This window comes from Sturnus vulgaris, chromosome 15 (genome assembly GCF_052056855.1).
Source record: "Sturnus vulgaris isolate bStuVul1 chromosome 15, bStuVul1.hap1, whole genome shotgun sequence".
In the NCBI taxonomy this organism is placed as follows: domain Eukaryota; kingdom Metazoa; phylum Chordata; class Aves; order Passeriformes; family Sturnidae; genus Sturnus; species Sturnus vulgaris.
Genome location: NC_142257.1, coordinates 15,419,907 through 15,445,411, shown reverse-complemented (window position 1 = coordinate 15,445,411; position 25,505 = coordinate 15,419,907). Strand labels below are relative to the sequence as shown.

General features: G+C 38.5%; 1 protein-coding gene across 3 annotated transcripts in view; it reads right to left on the bottom strand.

Moving 5' to 3' along the window:
* TENM2 (teneurin transmembrane protein 2) overlaps window positions 1-25,505 on the bottom strand; it is a 617,267-nt gene that overhangs the window by 418,546 nt on the left and 173,216 nt on the right. For all 3 annotated transcript variants that reach the window (XM_088173828.1, XM_088173829.1, XM_088173830.1), the window contains exon 4: window positions 20,787-21,062. In XM_088173828.1, the coding sequence (XP_088029954.1) occupies window positions 20,787-21,062 (276 nt within the window). The remainder of the gene's footprint in view (window positions 1-20,786; window positions 21,063-25,505) is intronic.

The following is a 25,505-nucleotide window of genomic DNA, read 5'->3' as shown; positions in this document are numbered from 1 at the left end:
CTAATTCTGTAATGTCATTACTGTGTCTCTTCTCACTGTACTGATCCAGCCAGTTAATTTAATCAACTAATAATAGATTCAGAAATGGATGCAAAGGGCCCTAGCACTTCAAATTATATTACTAGAGATGCTCAGCAGTGAAAACAATGTATTCTATACTTGCCATTAAACATAACCCCAGTAAGTTATATTCTTTTAGTATGTTGTAGATTTTCCTTTAACAGTGAAAGAAAAAATATTCATACAGATTTAGAAAAAGGTTCTTTCAACAAGATTATAAAAACAGTTTATTTCACACTAAGCATAACTTAAAATTACATTCCATTAATTTGAAGAAAAAATTATAACCAGCAACTTAATCAATTATCATAATTACAGGTGAGTTTCAAGGTAAAAAAATGACTGCAGGAAAGAAATACCCATCTGCAGGGGAAGCTAAAGGTGTGTGATTAACTGCAAAGTGAGTCATTCAAAAATGGACAATTAATTTTATTAAATTTTAATCTTCTCTGAAAATGTCAATGATGATTAAAACATTATTCTCCAATACCTCAGACAGTTTTGCATGTGATGAAGACTAATACTTAAACTTTGCAGGATAAAAAAAAGTAACCCAAAATGTAAGCAAGACTAGAACGCGACTGCATCCAATTTGTCTTCTGAAACATTCACAGTCAAGGCAGCAGCACCCTGAGAACGCTCTGAATGCAGCACAGACTCGGGCTGGTATCTGCTCCCTTCAGCTACAGAATGCACACAGCCCAAAGGCACAACCTGCCCGAGGCCAGACTGAACATGGGAGTAGCCACACTTTGTACAGTGAATCCAAAGCACACAAATGTGTGTGTGCACAACTGGAGCAAACAGACAGACCTGAGTGTTCTAAATAAGACCAAGGTGGTTTTGCTGTCCTGCTCTCAGGGGCTGATGAGCAGCACTCTCTCACCAGAGACACCCAGGGCAGGACTCACTGCACAACTCCTGGCTGTGCCCGCTCCCAGCACAGCCCAGGGACCACACTCACCTGAAGCTTCTGGCTGAGCTGCTTCAAGTCCCCTTTGCAATACTGAATCATTAAAAAGGACAAGGATGCCACTCTGGATATAGTGCACTGTGAGGAAATCATGTTCAAAAGATCAATTTTCAACCCCCACACAGAATTTTCTACTTTAGAATAAATCTAGAGGAAACGCCAATGTCAATTCAATTTATGTTTTGGGGACCTTAGACTAAAGTCAATGAAACACTTCACTTGCTGAGCTGTTTGTGTACTGGGGCCTAAAATACGGCCAAAAGTGTGTTTCCTGATGTAAATAGAGTTAATTTTGGCAAAACTCAGTGAGGAAGGGTGATAGAGATTTATAGACTTACTCTCTGGCCATGATTCAGGAAGGCAAATGTTTAACATTTTAAAGGCAATTAGAGGCCTCCAAAACGCAATTAATCTTCTGTACCTGCCAAAGTACCCTCCCTGAAATGAGGGTGCCTGAATTCAGACTTACATTAAGTCCAGACTAAATACATATTTCTTAAAACACATTATGCAGAGTTCACCGTGTACCCTCCCTTTCAGGTGCCCAACGTCATTTGTTACCAAGAGTGACTCCAATCATGCCAACCCAGTCTAAAAGCAAGGTATCTGTTTGAGTACCATAATCTAACAAAACAAATAATTTTCCTTTCATCAATATACAACAGCTTTGTTCATTACTGGGAAACGTTAGGTGGTGAAGTATTGAGTGCTATGCATTTTACGCTTAAATCAATGTACTGTCTTGCAGTTATGCCACCTAATGTGTTTTTAAGCCATGCGCTACAGAAATCAATGTGGTTCTTATTTGATATTCAGTGTTAAGTTCAGCCTCATAAATTTAGAATTGCACTCTGTTATTTTGATGGTTATGTATTAACCATGTCCTGTAAGTTTTATGATTTTATATTCAGCTGTGCAGTAAATCACGCCAGTTATACACAAATGGCATGTGCTGAATTTACTTTTACTGTCTGTTCTAAAAGAGAAAGTAAAGGATGATTCATTTGACCTATTGGGGAAGAAAAATACAGTATATCAGATAAAATTCAGAAGGTGTATCAGTAGAAAAATTAGGCTCCATATAATTTAACTGAGTCTTTTCTGAGACAAACTGATTTGCAGCAGATAAATGTGTTTGACATACTTCATCTTACCAATATTTTACACGGGAACGGGCACACAACAGTTGATCATTCTCTGGAACACATCTAGCAGGTGCTATGCTATTGTATAGAAATCTAATGCTACACTGAAATTATTCCTTTTTTTAATGGATATGGAAATACAGAACAAAACTCAAGACCTTTCCCACCAACTTCTGAAATGTTCTAATAATGGAAAAAAAAATCTTAATTTGTTGTTTTTTTAAATATCCAAGTAATTATTTTTCTTGTATAAGAAGTATAAGACACCAGAAAACAAGTGCTCTGCAAGAGATGCTATTTTTTAAGATTAAATTTCGTTTTTATTTCTATTTGCAATTTAGTGTCTTGCCATGGAAAAAAACAACAGCTTCCTAGATGAGGTGGAAATATAAAGATAATTTGCTCATTTCATTAAATATAGTGAGAGTGCAATGCCCTTAGAGAAGACTACTGATGCATCAAAGCTCCTCTGCTGTCTTCCACTTTCTCAGGTCAAATCCTGAAACTAAAATCCTTTCATGTTCCAAAAGCTGTAAAGACTGGAACGACCATTTAAAATCATGGTGTGCAGCACAGTAATTTTAATTTTTTTCTAAAGCCACTAAAGTTTAAAAACTAAATGTTTAGGGTCACAAGATGGACTGTGTTCTTCTCCTGACAGCAATTCAAATAATGTAAAATAATGTGACAGTATCTACAGTGTAATCCAGGAGAAAAAAAAAGAAAGTTTTCCTTTAACTCTAGTGATGTATACACTGGACTTTCACATGGATTTCTATCTGGTCAGACCTCAACAGTTCATTGCTAAATCAGAATAAAAACATGTTAATATATGCCACCCAACAGGCTGGAGTGCCCGGACTCCAGAGAAGGAGGGTGTCTACCCACAGTTCACCTTGTCTAAGTTCCTTGGAGCAAGTCCTGCACTTTGCAAAGGAAGACATTCAGAGCACCTCATTCCACATATTCTCTTATTATTTTCTCGGCAGAAGGAAAGAAAAACCCCTTCACTATCAGCACACCTGTCTTGGTGTCAGCACCACAGCCTCAGGCAGTGCCCCTGCCCCTACCACAGCATTCCACTTCAGGGCTCAGACATTGCTCTACTTTGTTCATTTATATATCCAGTGTCATTAAAACTCGCTTCTACCATACACAGCAATGCATTATAACCATCTTTTTTAATCTTTGCTTCTCACTGGGAGAGCTCTGTGCTTTAAAATCTGCAATGCCTTTTTTTTTCTCCTCCTTCCTACCATGGGAAAAGATTTCCAGCAGCCATTAGCTACAGCCATTTTCACATCTCATTTTAACAAGCTATAAAAGCAGAACAACATGCCAATTACATGAAATAAATAAAATGAGTGGGTACAAGATGGCTAAGAAAACCTCTTGCACTGCATATATTTGTTAGAGAGTGTATTAGGGTTTCACTAATGCATTTATAATCCTGCAGAACAGTCTGGCACATCTGCATCTTCAGTACAACAGAACGGCAAAGATGATAGAATCCTCAGAGAATTTCTATTTGAAATAATTTTAGATCTGTTTTATGTATACCAAAGAAGCTGCCAGTCAATCTGATCTTCAAACACACTGAACTCCACAGAGGGAATTCTAGTAAACTGCAGACTGTTCACCTAAATGCATTTATTTCAGCAACATGAAAGTTGTTGTGTTTGTTGTTGTGTAGTAGCTATGTTTGACTAATAATATGTTGCACATTTGGAACTTTGTTACATACCTTAATTGTGTAGCATAGAATAAGGCAGTTAATTTACACAAAAGGACACAGAGGTGAATTCTATGTCTACATCTTTGAACAAAATAAGTAAATTCACTGAACATATGGCTTATTAAATTTAATAGTTCCTCTCCAAGATGATTCTGATTGCCATGTTTTGAAAGATAGGATTTTAAAAAAATTTCTTTTGGATATTTGCCGTTAAGCAGATATGCCATCTGTCTCACCAAATGAAAAGAAACTCAAGACTTTGATTACTATTTTCCTAACCAAGATTTAGGGTAATGTATTTCTAGTACACTGATTAACTAGATCTGACATCACATCTTGGACCTGTTTATTATTCTTTTTCAAAGAACTACCCACATACGTGCCCAAATGTACTACATGATGTGTGATGAGAGAAGCATAAGGAAGCACCATCACCTCTCGCATCACTTTCAAGCTCTGTTGATGACACCGTGTTATTCAAATAGGCATCTTGTATTTTCACTCAAGTTTTAAGGACGCAGATGTCTAAAGCATAACATAACGCTCCAAAATGGACTTGGAATTTCTGTCAGAAAATGCTTGCACTAAAAGAAGAGAAAATAAAAAAGGAAGCCACTTGCAAATTTCATTGTAAAAATCTATTGCAAATAGGATGCTTGACTGAGCAGGTCACACAAAATCTGTATATCAAGGGAAAAAGTCTAAGTCTGACAGTATGCCAAATTCTTGTAATTTGCATATTTTATATTTCAGAGCCTCAGAAGCCCAACTCATTTTTCCTGTCTAGTTATTTTCTAGGGAAATCTTTTTCGCCAGTAGCCTTCAAGCCCACACAAGCAATAACTCACCTGTGTCTGAACAAAAACGATTCTTTCATTCCCACTGATAAATGTACAGATTGTGCATCTACTTCCTAAGTCACTGAGTATCTGTTTCAAACCCCGTGTGTAGCGGGAGAGCAGCCAGGAGCAGCAATCAATGGACTAATGGCCCCTGATCAGCCACAGGGACCAGAGGGATAACTCGGCATTGCTGCTGCAGGAACACTGCACGGGGCAGCTCTGGTGAGCAAGGTGAGCACCACTGCCCACTGACATCACAGGGGGCCTCAGCTGGGACTCTGGGGCAGATTGTGCTCAGCACTTTAGAACAAAAGAGCTGAACAAAAATAAACCAGATATACAGTGACGGGCATGGCAGAAACCCACAAGTGGTAAAACCACCAAAAAACCACCAAACCACGTTTCAGCACCCAATTCCTTACGAAAGTCCTATGACTTATTGCTGCAACACTTGCTGCTCTATCAATCACAATATTAATCAAAGCACTCTTGAATGAGAGCTGGACTCCTAACCCAGCCCTCACTCCTAACCCAGCCCTCACTCCTAACCCAATCCTTCCTAACCCAGCCCTGGCTCTAAACCCAGCCCTCACTCCTAACCCAACCTGTGTCACTCAAACAGTGAAAGCTCTGTGTGGTGTTGTCCCCTGTGCCCCGGCCACCATCCCTGTGACACTCCCTTTTCTGGGCACATTGGACAGAAATTGGTTATATAAAGGTTTCTAAGACTACATTTTAAGCTATTTTTTTTTCTTTTGTCCTGGGACAGCCCAGCCAGAGCAGAGGCTGCTGTATCAATCAGGCAGGCTGTCTGCCTTCGGCCAGAGGAGCTCTGGAAAACACCAGCACAGTGGTGAGTATCCACAGTGTCTGGATAACAACAGCATAGGAACACTTTTTCACACTTTACCTTTGCAAGAAACACAAGCAGTTCTAAGGCTGAAGCATTTAGTAACACCGTTCAATTAAGTACATAAATAATATATGACCCCACAGAGGCCAGAGCAGAGTTGTGATACAATTGACAAACAGGAAAATGTGTGAGAACCAAAGTCTGACAGACAAGAGTTGCGAAACAAGCAGCAAAGATGTCCAGAGAATCATGGTCAAAAGGAAGATGTGTTACATCAGGAGGAGACGAGATCCTTGCTCTAGGGGAGGAGGACAAGAAGCAGGAAAGCACTGAGGAAGAGTGAGGTCAACGAGGGAAGGCACAGCTGCTCACTGGCTCCAGCTCCCCACTGCCAGCAGCCATGCTCAGGGGCTCATGAGACACCACCTCAGGTGTGATTCAAGCACGTGCTGTGAGGGCAGCTCAGGTGCTGCCTGGTACAGTCCCATGTGAGAGGACACCTGGGTGACCAATCATCCCTGGGCAACAAAATTACCATGAGATAATTTTTCTTCCAAGTGTTTGATTCAGATTATGAAGCAGAACTCAAGCACTTGTTCAACATACATGAATTTAGCTGTTTAAGCTAAGTTCATGTAAATTTAGCTATTTCAGCTATGGCTAAAAAGGGCTGCTTGGCAAATGCTCTGTATTAGCATCTCAGTAGCAGCAGCTAAAACACATTTAACCTAATGGGACAGAGCTTTTATAGAAGCTCCTGTACAAAATTATCACAATTCACTTACTGGACTTTATGTTTCAATTAGATAAGAAAGAGTCTATAAAAAATATTTTCTCTGCAATTTCATGCCTCAGACTTCTGAAACTCTTCAAAAGGTAAGTTGGTATTTTCAGACCATCGGGATACAGAACAAACTTCATCAGGTTTGCAAGCCATTTCCCAGACTGGTGAATGCTTTACTGGGCACAAATAAATGGAGTATGGACTTCACTCTGGTTCACTGAGCACTGCTAGAGCTCTGCAGGCTTATTCCAGGTTCCAGATCTACAACCATTAGATTTTTGTAGCATTGCCTTAAATTCACAGTTTCTATGCAGGCAAACCAGAACTTTCCTTCATTATTATTGACCAGTCATAATAATGAAGTTGCTTGCTAATTATTTCTAAAAATCTTTTTTGAAATATCATTAGTAATGTTTCATTAAAGCTTACATGGACTTGAAGAACCAAGATCTTAGTTATTAATTCTTGAAGAATTCCTTTGAATGTTGAGATTTCCTAAACTTGATTACAACCTATTTGTGGAATTCAGCCTTTCATAAAGAAGTAAAATAGATCTTGAAAAATTAGATAGACTGTAATAAAGGCTATAAATTTAATTATAGTGTATCTTTGTTTTGGGGGTACAGGCATGGCTTATCTATGAATCTGATGTCAGAATCTCCAATACACTCTCCTTTCCTGCTGCTGGCTTTTCTTGCAGCTGATCTGTTAGAACAGGTATCACTATGTTTGTATTCTAATGCAAAAAATATTAACTAACCAAATGATGCATTTGGTTCACATTCACAACTGCATTTAAAGCATGAATGAGTCATACACATGCTCACATATGAAATCTGAAATAGAAATTATCATAGTGTGAGGTGTTTTGGTCCAGCATTTCTTTTAGATACATATGTCTAGTTGCTCTGAAAATCTGTTGAGCTTTTATTAAATAGCTTTTTTTTTTTCACAGTTATAGAGTCAAGTCTATTAGAATTCCTGTCAGAAATACACTACTCTGGTTCATACTGATGCATGTTAGCTTATTACTTTCAGCTTTAAGCATCATTTTGGGTTTGTGTTATTTAGAGGAATCACAGGAAGGTAAAACCAATTCCCCTACTCAGCCCACAGTGCCCAGGAGGGCCTGAGAGGCACCAAAGGCATCTGAGCAGCCACTGCTGTTCAGAGCTGCACCACTCCTGATTTTCATGTCACAGCATCCCAGCACCTCTGCAAATACAATACAACACCTGATAAAATGAGGTTGTTGAGCTCATACCAATTTCTCTCATCATGCTCATTCTGACAGTTCAGCTTTCTAACCAGTGCACATGTTACAGTTCTGTCTGCTGGTTTATCACCAGCCTCTGACAGTGTCTTCAGGTCTGTGTCTATATTAATTTCAAAGTCACCGTCTTCCTTCTCTTCTATCTCCTTGTGCAAGTTTGTACATCTTTATAATGCCTTCTGATTAATTTATCACATAGTAAAGATTTTAAAAAATCATTATCCTTTTGATCTAAAAATCCTTATATTTCATCTTTAATATGTTCTTTTGAGAGGTTCTTTCTGGAGAACTTGCCACATACGTTCCACTCCTCTGAGATGTAACAGCAAAACTCAAGAAATACTTCAAATCACATTTAAAATGGTTTGAAAATATTTTGTTTGTAGAAAAAAAAGCAAACATTTCTTCAAGCTAAGAAAAAATCAGAGTATAGTGCAGTAGATATGGCACAAGAAGACTAACCAAAAGGAAATATATGAAACCAATATTTGAAAGAGTGTCAAAATTTATCACCACAGAAGTATCTGCATTTTTAACATTCCATTACTTCATGAACTCAAATAAGGAGGCACAAAAGTCATGAAAAGAAAAATATTGATTTCTCCAGATCGTTTTTCTAAGATGATCATTATTTCTGTAAGATGATCTGTTCCTCCATTTAAGTCACGCAAAGAATTCATCAGATGTAGAGAAAGAGAATAACCCTCACTTTGCACATTAATATTCTGCTTTATAAAGAGTGCTTTTAAACCATCACGTGTCAAACAAGACTAGGAGATTATCTGGAACCACATTAATGTCTTAAGCTCAAGGCACTATGTTACATTAGAAAAAATGTAGGGAAGTGGAATAAATGATCTTTCAGACAAAGACAGGCAAATGCCATAATATTTTTACCAGGATTGAAAATGATGGGGGGAAAAATATGGTGAAAAGGATCAGTAAAAAAAAAAAAAAAAAAAGGCTAGAAAAAAGCTAGGAAAGAAACCTTTAACATAAAATATCAGGGAACTGACCAAAGCCAGAAAAAGCATAGTGATCACTGCTCTACCTCCTTTACTCTTCACCATGTAGAATTGTTTATCTTCATGATGCTGACTGTCAAGTCCTCAGAATTCTGTCCAAATCCTCCCCCTCAGCTCCAGCCTTCAAGCTGAAGCACTGCAATACTGGCTGTTCCCAGAGGGTTTTCTCAGGATCTTTAGCAAAACAGCTGGACTGATGATAACACAGAAAACACTTATTATTAATGTCTGCCTGCTGTGGTTATAGGTCAATCTCTTGACATTTATCACAGGTCTCTTTATCTTTTTTCCTTAAAAAGAAACCCAAAGCCCCCACATAATTGTAATCACACTAAACTGCCTTCATCTGTCCTGCTACCTAGAAAAGTAAAATGTAATTAATTAATTCAAAACACACCAAATAATGTGAAAAACATGTGAGAAATTCTGTTTTAAATTAATAGAAACCTTCATTTGGAAAGACTAGATGGTACTCTGTCACCCACAAGAGCTGACACTGGGTTCCATTATGTACAGAGTGTCCTTATTCCTGTGAAAGGACATTTAGTCCACAAATAGAGAGTCCTCAGGGGACAGGACAGCGAGTCCTGATTGACACAGAGGACATGCTTGGAGCGTGATTCAATCCCAAAATTTAGGACTAAACTGAATATGCATACCCATCTTCAAATACTCTCAGGGAAGTCAAATTATAGGTTAAGAAATAAAGTATCTGAAAGAATTAAATCTGGCTAAGTATCACAACAGAAGTGGTCTTGAAATCTGCAGTAATTATCCAGAAAATTAGAACTGGCAAATGAATATAGATGATTGAGACTCAAGGAGTCTTTGAGAAACTGCCCAGGGATATATTGACAGGACTGGGCACATAAGGATTATTATTTCACTATTTAATACTGAAAATGTAGAGAACTCTGTGAAAGAAGAAAACGAACTGATTTACATATATTACTAGCTTCAGAAATACAGCTTGGAAAGTCTGCTATACTAAAAGAAGCTTTAAAGTGAACACAGCATTTATATACAGATTAACTTTCAGAACTTATTCTCAGAATTGCTCTAGGTTGCTTTTGCAGAGCAGCACACCCAGCACTCATGGTGAGCAGAGTTGGTTTGGATGGCAGATTCCTGCTTCCCTCACAGATGTGATGTTCCATTGACTGCCCCAAACCTGGAACCTCCTTGGACTCCTCTTTCCTTTCCCCCTCTGGTTAGAGTCCTAACCTTGACCTAATCCTTCCCACCCCACACTTTCTGTGCACTGAAAAAAACTGATCAGAAACAACTTCATAACACGAGAGTCAGAGATGTCCTGTTTCACTGAGAAAAATAAGTTTAAATAGGAAAAAAAAAAGAACTATAAAAGACAAACTCCAGTCACTTAAGCAATTACAGCCATTCCCTTGTTTTGTCCCATACCCACACTGTGTAATATAGCTTGAGGGCACAGCATTATGTGGGAGATATAAATAGCATATGCCTCCTTAAAATAATTCCCCTCCTAAAGAAAACTGGAAAGAGGAGTAACTTCACTGTAATTCATCTCATCTCAAGTTTACTAAATATAAGTGTTCTGTGGAAAACCGATAAACCTATTTATCTAGTGCCACTCAAGTTAAAAAACAAAATAAATTCCCCCAGGAATCACGATTAGTCATTCTTACAACTCAGCATCTGAGGAAACAGAAGCTGTATTTTCACTCTAACGCTAATTTGATATTGAGAAAAGTCCCTTAACCATTTGTGTGAAAAAATCCAACTGCCACCTTTCAATATTTCTGAATGACAGTCATGGCTATGAGCAAACAAATGATGCTCACATACTGTGCCTTGCCTACAGGCGTGTTGCTGTAATGGAATGATATTTTGCCTTCTTACAAGATGGTATCTCAGTTTCAACAGGGCAAACATGGCAAGGAAGTGTCGGTTTCCATGGGCTCCTTGGACTTTCAGGCAAATAAAATTTCACCCACACAGTGATGATCTTCTCCCTGTCTGCAAAGCCCTACTGAAAAGCCTGAATGACTTGAACAGTCAGCAATTCCTGAGATATTTATAACAACTTCAGAAACCACAAAAGTCATCCTTCCCACTGAATAGCTGCTCAGCTGCAAGATCTGACCCGGAGAGATGCTATTTGAAGGCCCTCAATAATACTAGCATGCTTCTTAATAAAATGAAAACTAAAAAAACTACCAAAGCATCTTCTTCCATCTCAGCCTATAGGAAATCAAACTTGATAAGTTAATATTTTTATTTCATTTACCCAGATTGCTGCATTATGTATTTGGGAGCCTGAAGAAAATATCAAAGGACAGAAGGTACAAGGATGAGTTCGTATTGCATCTAAAGACAGACTGATATGCTCTGGGGATGAACTGTACTTGTGATACATTCCAGGAATCAGCTATGTTTCTTAGAGTCCAGCTTGTGTAAATCTCTCTTTCAGACCTGAGCACAGATGGACAATTACTGTGCAAGCACAGACTAATGAACAATTAGTACATACAACCTCAGGATCTCACATGTGTTCAGTATTAGAGCAGGTGCCTCCAGGAGCATGGAATACACTGGAGCAACTTTTTTGTAGTAGCTACACCTCTGTCTGTGACTTTATTCACAAAGAAAACTGCCTCTTCCTCTGACACCTGTGCTGCTCTGCTGCACAGTACTAAGCATCCAGAAACTTCTGGATATTTTCATGGTGAAGAATGAGTTTGTACACCACTACAGTGTAAGAGGTGCTGAAATGTAAGGATGAAATGTAAGAAACCCAAAAGGACACCAGGAAAACAGCCCTGTTTTAGCACTGGTTTGTTCCAACTACTGTTTCAATCTACACATAGCTCTTTTGCCAGTTTTCTCCATAAGGCCACTTTTCTTATCATTTCTTTATACAACTAAAAGGAGTGGTACCATAAAGAAGCAGTGCCTCTTCCAAAAGTCCGTGGGTTTAACATAGGAACGTGGAAGATGACAGCAATGGCACCCTCTGGTGACAAACAGAAGCACTTAATGGGGTTAGTTATTTGGGCTGGGAAAAACATTTAAAGCTACTTCTTCACATAAATCTGTTACATGGAGAGGATTCCTACTGCAAGGTGAAAAATGTAGGGAGTTAGCTTTAAGGACAATAATAACAAGACTTTGGGAGCAGGTAACTTTAGGAGAAGTTGAGTTCTTCAAGGTACTTCCATCTCCCCAGTATCATCACATCTTTCTTTTATGTGTTTAGCCTAATCTGATGTTCTTTAACCATAAGATAGACAAAATATAAATTGAAAAAATTCTCCTCTACTTTCAACAGAGTTAGAGTTTCTTGTTCACAGATGGTTAAGATTTCAGCATGGTCTCTGTGGTGCTACCAACAGCTTTGGAGGTGTTGAAGAACTTTGATGAGAGGTCTGTGAGCCAAAGACTAAACAGGCAAGTGGACAAACAGCTGCTCATATGAAATCTCTCACTTGATTTGAGAGTCAGAGCTTCAGCCTTCCTGAATCATTGCCAATCATCCCCTGAGCTTCTTACAGGAAGACTGTAGAGAAGAGAGTCAGCAATTTCAGATGCTACAGAGGCTGAACAAACAGACAGAAGTACTTCCCTTATCACTGCCAAGGAAGGAGAGTGTCATAGAACTTTTAAAAGCTTAAATTAAGCAGAAAGTTGTCTTTAACCTGTGTGAAATATATGGAAATTAGAAAGTTAATTTTCAGGCTCCTCCTATAGTATTTGACAGAAGCCACTCAATTCTGACAGGAACTTCTGCATAAAGTCACACAAACCCCAACTTTATGAATAAAAACCACTCAAACAAAAAACCACAAACACCACCACCAAGAACAAAATTGGGTTTATTAATTAGATTTTGTCTCCCTTGACCTAAGGAATGGAACTCAGGAAGCATCTTCTGTAAGTTACTACTTAAGAACTAAGTGAAAAAAGTTTTATAATAAAAGAGAGTAAAAAATAAATAATTTCCTTTGAAACTCATTAGTTATGAGATAATTTAGTTTTCAAAAAACTCTGTTTACTCTATTATATGCATATGAAACATTTGCCACTAACAGAGGTAAGGCACCATTTCCTATTCATTTTCCATCTGAAGAGGAATTCTATCCTACCTGAGCAGAACGTTACACTTCAGCATCACATTAACAATCAATTCAAATCCATTGCCTTCGACAAGCTGACAGATTCCTTGAAAAGAACAGTGTGCAGAGCATAAACACAAAGCACATCCCATAAAATATTTAGAAAATGTAATGGCACTAAAACAGCCATCTACACATCACTTTACACATGTGACAGTAGGCATTCACTGCACCACCTGGGCTGATTGGCCAGACTCAGGCTGAGCTTTATAAATGAAGTATTGACTAGAAAAAGCAGTGTGTACCTTGATGTAATTATGCACTAATCAGTGAAGTATGCAAGTCTTTGTAATTAGGGAGATTATTAATAGTGGGATACCATACAAGAGGAAAGGTACCAGTCTCTGGTGTGACGAATTTAGAGAAAACTTTTGGTAAAATGTCTCATTTTGAAAGACAAGACAAATGCAGAGTATGGATTCCTGTGATCTGTGCTTCAGTTTACAAAGGAAATGTAAAATACATAGGTTTTGTTTCACCTTAATAAACTTAGTTAAACACCAAGTACAGACAAACCTGCAAACCTTGCTGCAAAGGTTTTATCATACATCAGCCACACACAATGCATTTAGCACCAAGCTGGATTGACTTTATCAGACACACATCTCTTTTATAGAAAAGAATAAAAAGGCATTATTCTAACTCAGTTATGGTTTGAACAAAGGCGCTGCTGCTTGCTTACCTGGGTGACCTATATCATCTAAGTTTTCTTTTATAAAACTAATAATTGACAAACTGAATAATATGCTGTAATGGTGTTCTTGTTAAACATAGTTTCATCATTTCTCTCTACTAGATGGAAAGGCTCATGATTAAATAATTGAAAAATCTTGTGGTTATTTTGAGAGGGTTTTTTTAAAAGCTCTCCATGTTGTGACCTTCACACAGTGATGCAGATACAGCTGCAGGCAAAAGCTCTTTCCTTAGAATTCAGGAAAAAGGAAGATCCCAGCTAGCCTCAGCAGTTTATGAACCCAGCTGCTGCAGTATTCTCCTGATAGCCTGAATTCATCAGCCCGTATTTCTGTTTTCCTCAGTTTCCCGGCTAAATATCGGACTTCAGTTCCTCAGTCTGAATTCCTGGTTGCCTTAGTTCATTCGATTATGAGGGGAGCATTCATATTATCCAAAAAACAAAAACAAAACCAAAAAACCACCACGAAGAGAGAGACTGCAAACAGGACACAGCTTCAGCAGGCCCTCGTATGGGATATGGACAAAAAGCCCAATGATGGTGTGCCAGAGAAGGGTACAGGATGTGGGACTGGAGTCACCTCAGAGGCAATGGGAAATTTTACAGGGCTGAAGCCCTGCCTGACATGAATGAGGGAGAACAGTATGGACATTCATGATGTAAGACCTCACCCCACCATATACAAGAGGAGTTCTTGGCTTAGTTTGGGGTTTTTGTGGGCTCGTGTTGCATTTTCTGCTTGCTTGTTCTAGTGTTCCATCCATTACTCCTATAACCATGAGTGCTAGAAACACCTGTTATCTCTGGGAGGGTGAAACCCCAAGATCCTGATGCACATTTCTCAGGTCAACATTGATCTGAATGGAAAATCTAATGGCTGCCCAAGTGCAGAATGTCAGCTATGAGCAACTGAATGTCAAGATGGCATTTGGGTTTACCCTTTTAGGCCACCAAAGCAGAGCTGTCTTGCCACATCTCCATCCTTAATCTCTAGAATATCATCAAGCACTCTGTTCCAGACAGTATTTATTGAGCTCTTTCAATATATACCAGACAGTGTAGCAGTAATTCATCACATCATCCTGCCAACCTACACTCCAGTCTTGCTGGGTTATATTAAAATTGCAACAAATATTTAAGCTTTTTAATACTGTCATTTCATATTCCTGTCTTACACAAGGCTTTAAAGTTTACCAGTACTACATATCCATTTTTTGTCCTTAACCCCATCATCTAGACTCTCTCTGTACTGAATACATAAGCCATTTACCTGGACCAAATTGAGTTTATGTGTAGTTAAGTCTTTAAAAGTCATCCCTGCTAGTCAATTCCCTCATTAGGAAACCACTTCCTATCAGAAGTGCCCTCAGGTTTTGAGAGCACATCAAAATTGGATCCACTTAAGCAACTGAGCTTTGATACCGCGCTTAATGACTTTCTAAATTTGTCATTTACAAAGTACTTTACAAGCCTTCCTAAAGAAGAGCTGAAGTCTGCCCATGCAGGAGCTAACCTCCCCAGCTCTCCTCCTTCAGGAGCCTCGGTGATGTGTGACGTGTGCGATGCCATTTTCTGAGTGTATGACATTTCATTTAAATCCCATCATTTCCCTGGGACCATCTGGCCGCTTTCTCAGCTCCGAACAGATCGCACAACTGTGACAGCTCTTCCTCTCTCCTCTTTCAGATCAGCTCCTGTTGTTTCCAAGCTACCTGGGTCGCTCTGGGAGAGAAACAGGCCCAACATTCCCAGACAGCTCTCCCTGCAGAAAGCAGCACTCCACTGTGACATACAGAGCAAGTCTGCATCTTCCCTGCTGTTCCTTGTACCCAAAATATCGATATTCTATCCCAAAATTAGGAGGTCATATTATGTTTCCCACAGACACACGGTTGACCATGACACCAATCTGCTCCAACTGCATCTCCACTGTTTAAACACCCCCTTTTAACAAGGGAAGTATTTCCTGCTGGTGAAAGTGAATATTTCTTGATGGGAACTTTTAGCAAGTGATCCTAATCTCCCACTTGTTTAACCCAAACAGAATTCTGGAACCAACTATATAAAAAGCTTTTACTTTCTACTCCCTTACAACTCAGAGACATTAGCATGCATACAACAAACCCAAAATAGTCTCTAGGGTAGAACCACAGTGTTGCTATAATCTTTCCTGCAAATTATGAAGTGTGAAATAGAAAGCTGAAAAAAAATTAGAAAATGAAATATTGATAGCAACATGTCAAAATTACAACAGTAAAAGTAAGAAAATAAACTCCTTGGCTGTCATCTGTCTGGTGCCTTTTTGTAAACTCCTCTGATGCAGTAACATCTTTTCTATTGTGATTCCAAGTTTGCTATTCAACACATTCCAGGAAAAGCTCAGATTGTACTGCTCATAAAATTGAAACAAGGATAAATTGTGAGGTCAGTTTGAATTATGAGGTGGGGTTTTGTTTTGGTTTTAAGATTTACGTATGCATTTGAGAAATTACTATAGGAAATTGCCATTGAAAACTTCACAGCAGGGAAAAAAGGAAAGAAAAATATAATTTGCCTAATTTTTCATAAGATTCAATCAGAAGTACAATACAAATGCAGTTTTTCATATTTTACCTTATAACTTTTTCAACTTTATTTTCTTTATTCATGGCACTCTTTTATTTAGTAAGTGACATGCACACAAGTTATTGTCCAATATTCAACTTGTAATTACTACAATGAAAAGCACCAGGGAAGCAACATGGAAAAAAATAATAAAAGTCATTACCACCAGTATGACTAAAATAGCAAACACTGATGGATATTGAACCTGAAAATATCAGTGCAGCTTCCTAGAGCACCCTTCCACATGACTTGAGTTGTCACACCTGATGCTGGAGTCAGAGAAGAACGGAAGATTTTCTCCAGGAAGAAAAGGTGAAAGGAGAGGCCCTACAGGATCCCCTGTCAGGACTCCCCAGGTTCATTCCACTAAAGCACCACTTTCCCACCCCTCCCAAGCTGGGCTATCAACACAGAAATGGAGCTGTACGAGCAAAATTATTTCCTTCTCGTAGGCATTATCTACAAAGAGCTGCCACAACCACAGTGTTGTGTGGTGCATTTCTTTAAAACATGCCCGGATTACCACAGCATGACCTTGAATTCTCCCATGTTCTGCTGAAGTTTGGGATTGCTTTCTTCCTCCCCATTCATTCTTGTCTTGCTGGTCAGTTCAGAATTGCAGCTACTAAGATAAAAGCACGCCTTGACAATATTTTTTTTTTTAGTCTGACACTATTTTAATAACATGACTTCAGTCCTGGATATTTTCTTCTTCCCTCTTTTTTTCCTTTTCTAGCACACAAACGTAAAACAGAAACATCTCAAATGTGTGCTATTATAATATCAGAACAGAAATCTCAGGATAAACATTTTATGTTATGTCCCATTCTACCAGTGATATCCATTAGATATAATAAAGGTACTAGTGGGAAAAGTGCCAAGGGAACAACCTTCTACCAAAAACAGTCACCAATACCATTTCTAAATTTTCTCTTTCACAACAACAGAACTTCCAGGATCTAGATTCACAGCAAACTGAAAACCCTTCTGGGTTCACTTTGAGCCAATGACTTCATTTCAGCACTCAAACCAAGATTTGCCCTGAGTTTACATCCTATTTCTCCATTCTCCTTTCCTCTATCTAAGATTATCTTTTCTCTTCTCTGTTACTGGTCCATCCAGCTTTTCACTCCCATCTGCCTTATGTCACTTGAATTTCACTGCTTTCCTAACAGCTTGTAACTGGTCATTCAAGAACAGTGAAACCAGGAAAAGAGAAAATTTCAGATCTATTGCAAAAAGATTCTGTACATAAATGCTCCTTAATTATGATAATTCTGTTTTCACGGATTTTTAGACTAAATGATACCTAATTTTACAAAGTTTGATATTTTTCAGAAGAACAAAATTTTCAGTTCAACTTTAAAGAAAAAAGAACAGAAGAAACCAACCCTGAAAGAGTAGTTGCTTCAAGGTCACTACCTAAACATGACCAGCCCCCAAGCTTTACTCTAGAAATAGAAATACTGTAAGCTTAGAAAAGAACATGGCACCTGATGAAAAAAAAAATCCTTTTCAAGAGTTTGTCATGTTTCGAAATAAATAGTTACAAGATTTAATCAAAGAAAAAATAAGCATTCAGGAACAGTGTTGTATCCCCTGTAGCTCACACCTTGTGTGATTCTCTCTCCAAAGCTGGCACATGACATCAGAGGTGATCTGTATTTCTAACTGGCCTTTTACATTTGTATTCATAAAAAAAAAATTACTTAAATCTCATAACCCAGTACACCACATTGAGTAACAATCTGATGACAGATTTGTTGCAAATTCAGAATTGAATTGCCTAAAGAAGACATGGCCACATCTAGACAGCAGCAAAAACTACAAGATACTGTAAGAATTTTGAGCCTGATCAGACTTCTGAAAATAGAAGTGTTTTTAAAATATCAGTAAGGTGTTTTATTAGGAAGAATTTCAGTATACCAAGTAAAACATGGAACTTAATGAGTTTCCATTATTTCAATTTATCTGTAAGCATTCTAAGCCTGCTTATATTTCAAGGTTCACAGCGTTCTGGTTTATGATAAAATTAAATCATACTAAATCTACAAGTGCAGAAAATGGTCACAAGCTTTGTGAATGGATTTGAATGGGAGCAATTTTTAGAAATTAAGCTTCCTCTGTGCTAGTTGGTGATGACAAAATGACAAAATACATTTATTGATACAAAAAAATATTGAGAGAGGTATGGTTTGCTTCTTTGTTTTTTTTTTTAAGTTTAAATTGTGATAGTATCTCAATATTTAAAAAAATAATAATCTTTTAAAGCTGAACTATTCTTTCATGATACTTGAGCTGTATTGGGGAAAAAGCTTAAATAGTACTTTCAATAAATTCAGACGTGTAAGCATCATTAATTCCCTCTAATATTGCTGGGCACAAATGGGAAAAGTCTCATACCAAGTAATGCCTTGCTTTATACTGGTATCCTGCAAATATGAAACCATATCAGAGTACAAATTTCTCTTGAAATATAGATTCTTGTTACTTCCTCTTAAGATGAACACCTAGCAGGTTATTGATCTGCTTCTGAAGGACACAGTGTTTATTATTTAGGAAACACCACTGCTGGGCACAAGTGTGAGAAATTAATGATGGTTTTGTAAGTGTCCACACTGTGGTGCTGAGCCAGTGGGGCAACTGTCAATCTATATGATAATGTATCCCAAAACTTCATAAAATCAGTGATGTGAAGAAGCATTGATTTTTGAGCTAACCAGGATTTGTGAGAGAGTAAGGCTAAAAAGTTTACTGAAGTTAACACCTCTGTGTACACAACAGTTGCTTCATACTTGCGTGATGGTTTTTTTAAACGCACAGAAACCCTTCTCACAGAAACCCAAAATGAATTCCACATACTGGTTTAGTACTTGCTTGCTGTTTGACCATGTTTTTCCTTCTCCTATTAATACCATTGTTAGAAACATGAAAAATGGATTCACTGCACTGTATTTCCAATTACATAATAATTCACTTATTATAGGGAGGAAAATGTAAAACAAGTGAACAGACTCATTCTTTTATCAGTCTGTGCCAGTGTGTATAAAAGTGGGTTCTGAGATTATGTTTTCTTAGACAAGAGGTGTGACACACTGCTTCTGCTGAAATGGAGACAACCACCTGCACAGAAGTGAATTCCTGCTAGAGCACTGATGCCCAGTCATTCCACAATGCCAGAATTCTATTAGTCAGGTTTTTTTATTTGAAATTACACTCAGAAGCCTTAACAAAACTGTACTAAAATCAATGGAAGTTGTCATATTTTCTGTGAATGGTATTATTAAAAGAAAAAATCAATTAACCAGCCACTGATTATTTTTAAAACATGGGCTTCCCTGTACAAACCATTATTAGTAAATACACATTCCCTCCTTAGTTTTGATGAAGAAATGTATCCTGCTATGCCTATGGAGAGGATATATTACTTGAAGATTCAATTTAAATCAAGAAAAAAAGACTGCTGTTACAAATAAAATCAATTGCACTTTACTGAGCTTCTTTCTATCAATGTATAAACTGTAATTTTGCCCTGTTTGCTTTGACAAGCAGTTGCTTGTGTTTCCAGAGCCGGGCACACCCGCTTTACTGAAACCAAGACAACTGTCAGTGAGTAGAGGGAGGAGTCCAAAATAAACACCTACAAAAATCCTCTTCTGAGACACCCAGCATGTATCAAACAGAATTTTATCCCAACATGCTCAGCAGAGAGAGCTGGTGTCATGAGCTGGAGCAGCTGCTCTGAAGGCTGATGATGTTAGGGAGGTTCCTCTTCACCTCCACAGAATGACAAGATCCAAACCCCTTTGTTTCTATTTTAACTAGCCTGAGTTTGCACTTTCATCACTCTATAGGATGGAGGACAAATTCCTGCAAATCTTTTTTTTACTATTTTCCATCTTGAGTTCTGTTTAAAACTATGTAAGCACAGAAAATTCCCCAGGTGAGAACTTCAGGGTGATCCATACGAAGAACCTGATTGTGGGTATGTGCACCCGAGAGGACAGTGCAGAGCACAGGACACAGACTCTACCACTGCCAAGCTGTTTGGTCACAAGTGACTGGTGCTGTGCCCAAAGTCTCACTTCTGTGACCTTGAGCTACACTAAACCCAAGTGTTCTGCCTCAGCCTGATGCATAAATTTGCTTTCTAAAAGCCTCCCAATACCAGTAATAAAAGAACAAAAGAATTGTTTTTACAACTTCAAAACCATGGAAAAAAAATACATGAAATTAAATCTGATTGTTGTAAATTAGCATCATTGTTACAGCTACCAGCGCATTGTGGATTATTAATATTACTTCAAGCTGTGTAGAAAAATCACATATAAAACCTATTTCTCTTTGGAAATTTCTTTCTGCTTCTCATCATTAAGTTTAATTTAAGATACTCGGAGCACAAACTTCTGTGACAGATTATGGCATGAAAAGTAAATTGTAGGATCAAACATAATATCTATCATATAGTGCACATGTAATAGTTTCCTGCTAGTGATGCTAAAAAACCCCAAAACATATTAAAGAACAGCTTCAGTCAAACGGAGAAAGTGCAAAGTTCCCCTTTAAAAGCAGACTGGTGTATTTTTAAGCACGCTCACGCTCTCACACGTAGGTCAGGAATGTACTGAAGGAAAAGACCCAACTTACCATTTTCCTCGTCTGACTTGTTCTCGTTGTCGGAGTCGGTGAGCGTGAGAGCCGAGTTCTCACGGCTCGAGAGGCCGGAGCTCCTCCTGGATTTGATGCCTCTGCCCCAGAGCCTGATGGCGTGCTCCGGGGACATCCCTCCCTCCGTGTCCGAGTCGGCGTCGGAGCCCGTGCTCAGGGAATAGCCCTGGTGCAGAATCCCCATGTCCGAGCAGTAGCCGCTCCGGTGCGGAGAGGGCTCGCAGATCCCTAGCTCTGCAAGGGTGAAGTTTGTTCCTATAAGGACGAGGAAAAAAAAATTAAGTAATTAAAAAAGCTAGGGGATTTATTTTCAACTTGGAAATATCAGACCTTTCTTTCTTTTGCTCAGTTCTGCTGTATGCCAATGAATTACTTAGAAATCTCTGGTGCATTTGCCTAGCAAGACTTAACCTTGAAAATACTGAATGTATCTAAAATGGATGGAATACACAAAACAAAGATAGGAAAGGTCTCTAAAATTTTAGGCTACTCTTTTGGTCCCAAATAATTAATGACTTAGGTGTGTGAGTAACATAAACCTAATGAAAAGTTTTGACACGACCTGCTTTAGTGTGTATGTAACCTCCTATTTGTAGGACAGAGAATGAGCTTTAAAGTTATGCATTTGATTACTCAAAAAGAGAATTTTTTTTTTTAATGAAGCTCATTTTCACATACACAAGTCTTTCACAGAGATAGTGAAAGAATGCAAATCTATCAGTGAGGTAGCATGGAACTTTATCACCAATTTTATATTTACATTTGGTGCAACTGATGATTTAGTATCTACCAAAGAAACCAAGACAGACCTTACATTGTAACTGTTTTCTCCCCATATTCCAAAAGAAAGAATGCATTGATACTAAAATCAGGGGGTCATTTCATTTAAAGGCAAAACTTTCTGAGACAATGTCAAAACACGTGACCTTTAGCAGTAAATAAAGACTCAGTGGACAAAATCTTATACATTTTTAAAGCACACAGAATCCCCCAGGGTCCTCAGAAAGTCCAGAGTTGCTGCCTGATTTCTGCTTATGTACTGTACTACAGTAATGAACAGGGTGTAAAAAAATAATGGGAAATATTCACTGATCTCTAAGGCTTTCAAAGATTTTGAAAAGCAAATTTGAGCTTCGTTATATTGGGCTAAAAAAACAAAAATCAGACTGAAGTTGCTGGCAATATAACTGTCAATTATTTAACTAATTTCTTAATTCACAGGGAAACCAGATCTGTGGTCTGTGCTTCTAAAACAGTAGTTTTATTTTGTCTAAAATCCTTTATTTTCTCCTCTTCCTTTATACATTTGTCAGAATGAAGCTAAATAATGTAAGTTCATACACTAAATAAAGCATACAAATAAATGTCTTCTATTAATAAAGAAGGAAACTAGATTTTTAAAATTTTTTAAATTTTTTTAAGTATTAGAACTTCTTTCTCAGATTAGCCAGGAAAGCTCATAGAGTTTTAAATCTATTTGGGTTCCCTTCCTGTACCAGCTCTCTCCAGTCTCATGTCTAACTGCCAAAGCACATTTTGGATAAGGGGTGTATGCACACATGCAAAATGTAAAACTGGGGCCCAGTTTAAATTTATTCCTGAAGTTCATCACTTAAAAGGAAGGGGATGGATTTCTTCTGGAAGCCTGATCTATGTCCTCAGGCAGCAATGACCAGGCTCGTGTGTGACTCTGTCACCCTGAGGTCAAACAGTGACAGTCACAGCCTGCAGTGAGACTGTGGCCAGTGCCAGGTGAAGAATTCTCACCAGATGATGCTTCTCGAGGAATGCAGCATTTAGTGGCAATGTGTAAAATGAATATAAAAACGTTGACATTAAAAAAGCTGGCTCACTTTCATCAGCAACAAATTAACCCAAACCCTTCTAGTTAGGAGGATATTTTACCTTCCTTCTAATATTTAATGTAGTAATCAGAAATTTAGTGGTTTAGTCAAAAGGAGGTAACTCAGTCCTAAAAATGAGTTTCTCAAGTGCCCTTCAATCTTGAGATTTTTTGCTTGGTTTTTAAAATTATTTTTGTAATAAGTGAAGAGTTCTAGCATGACAGATAAAGCTACTTTCAAGGAAAATGTAAACTTTAATCATGTGCAATTTCAGTAGAAGACATTTAACAAAACCAGTTTGATTGATTAGAGTTTTGCTTCAGCCATATTAGTAAACTAAGATTAGACTTATTAATAAAAAGGTCAAAATCAAACCAAAATTAATATATAAAATGGACTGAACAGAATCATAGCAGCCCATAGTAGCCCACCCCAGAGTGGAGATTACATGTTGACATTGGATAGACGTTAAAATTACTAAACTCATCATGAAAATGAAGTTTTTCCAATTTTCTTGCTTGCTGGTGGCATGTCTACAAATACACACAAATTATGAATATATTAGCTTAATTAAGCTGTTGTACATAAACAGTAAAACATTTTGATGATATTCTGTGGATTTTAACAGCCCTTACAAGCCCAGATGATTTCATTCTGATTAGCATCCTGCTCTTTCTTTGTCTGAGGAAAATGGTATAGGCACTGAAATACACTGTTCACAAAACTCATTCACCCATTTGAGTTTTATTATCTGGGAACTTGGCATTTTCCAGTAACTGACCGAATTTAAAAAAATTGAGAAATGGATCATATCAAGAGCACAAATGGAATCAGCCCCTGAACCTCAGGGAAAGGATTTTCTATGCTGCTCCTTAGAAATCCCTTTATAGTCTTATGACCTGATGGAAGACATGAAATATTCCAGAAATTTCCCTGTCTTGTAGACATGTTCTTCGCTGGTAGATTTTGAATTAGTTTTATATACTAACTTGTGGCATTTGCTTCTGCAAAATATTATTTATGACTTTTGTGAAAGGCAGCATATAATGTCAGAATAATTTGTGCTTGGATAATTGTTTTTTTTTTTTCACATCTGCACACACACATATATAAGAGGTTTTCAGATATGTTTTTTACATCCAAAAATATAGAAACATATCTGATTCCTGATACCTTCATAGCCCTTAATTTACTGAAAAATCTGAGGAAAGGAAGATGGAAACACTACAGTTATATTCCCTAGTCCTTTTCTTATTCTGGACCATGTTCTCCTACATGCCTTGTTTTCCTAAAATGAAACTACTCACATGCCCTGAATGACATATGAACTGCTTCCACTGACATATTCTTCTCTCATTTACTCAGCCATTACTGCACATCAAAGTACTAATGCCATCAGTAGACCACTCTTGTATATTCACACAGAGGGTAAATAAAATCTGGATGCCCAGAAATAATTTGCCCAGTAATTCACAGAATAAGCTGAGATGGAAAGGGATCGAGGCCAACTCCTGACCCTGCACAGGACAGCCCAGCCATCACACCCTGTGCCTGGGAGCATTGTCCAGACACCTCTTAAACTCTGTCAGGCTGGTGCTGTGACCTCTTCCCTGGGGACCCTGTTCTTGTGCCCAACCATCCTCTGGGTGAAGAATCTTAGAATTTCTAAAATCCAACCTAAACATCCCCTGACACAATTTCAGGCCATTCCCTCAGGTCCTGTCCCTGGTCACCACAGAGAAGAGATCAATGTCTGCCCCTCCTCTTCCACTCACAAGAAATGGGACCTTCTGTACCCTGCTGTATATGGAATGAGGTCTCTCATTCTCCTCTCCTCCAGTTGTACAGACCAAGTGCCCTCAGCAGCTTGTCACATGGCTTCCCCTCAAAGCCCTTCCCCATCCTGGCTGCCCTCCTTTGGGCATCCTACTATTACTTTGCAGCTGAAAAAATACCTAAGTCATTTCATATCCACCAGAATACTCCATGTGGAATCCTGATGACAAAGTTCAGCAAGAACAACTCAGCCCTCCTTGCCCCAGTGCCAGCACAAAGTACAGCACTTATGAACTGGGAGAGGAAATACAGGCACAGCCTGGCCTGGGGTTAAGGCTCAGTGTTCCCTTCAAGGAGTATCACCCTCACAGCTCTAAGTGATGTTGGGAGCTCAGGCATAGCAAGACCTGGTAGAGGACAAGCGAGGGCAGCAGGGCAGCAGTCCCACTGCCTGCCATGCCCTGGCCAGTCAGAATGCTCTGCTGTGTGCCCACAGACAGAACACTGGGCCAAAAGCCAAACTGCACTGCCAGCACGAGCAGGCAGGCAAGAGTGGCTTCTTACAGTGTGAGACACCACCCCCTACACCTGGGGCTTGCAGGGAGCTGAGAGGAACTGAACTGCCCCTGCCTGAATTGTCACTTGCAAAGCAGGACTGAAATGCACAGTCACAATGCATTCTTGCACACGGAAAGCTTTTTTTTTCAGATTTTTGTAGCATCTACTACCTTGCTGGTGACACTAAGAGAAAAGAGATAGATCACGTCAGATCCTTATTGGTGGAAAAGAAAGAAACTTCTTTCCCTTGAAGAACACAGCACCAAAAATAGAAAGTCACAAGGTTTTTGCTTTTTCACATGAAACAGAGCTTAGCTATCTCCATCCTCTGTCCCTTCATCCTCCTCTGCAGAAACCACTAGATGATTTTCATTAAAGGAAGGCAGTTAAACCCAGCTGCTCCCTTAAGGTGTACATAATCTCTCATACAAAAAAAGACCAGCAGTATTCTAGTTTAGCAGCATAATATAATGTTATGTACTTGCTCATCATTGCCCATAATCTACATGCTGTGAATAGT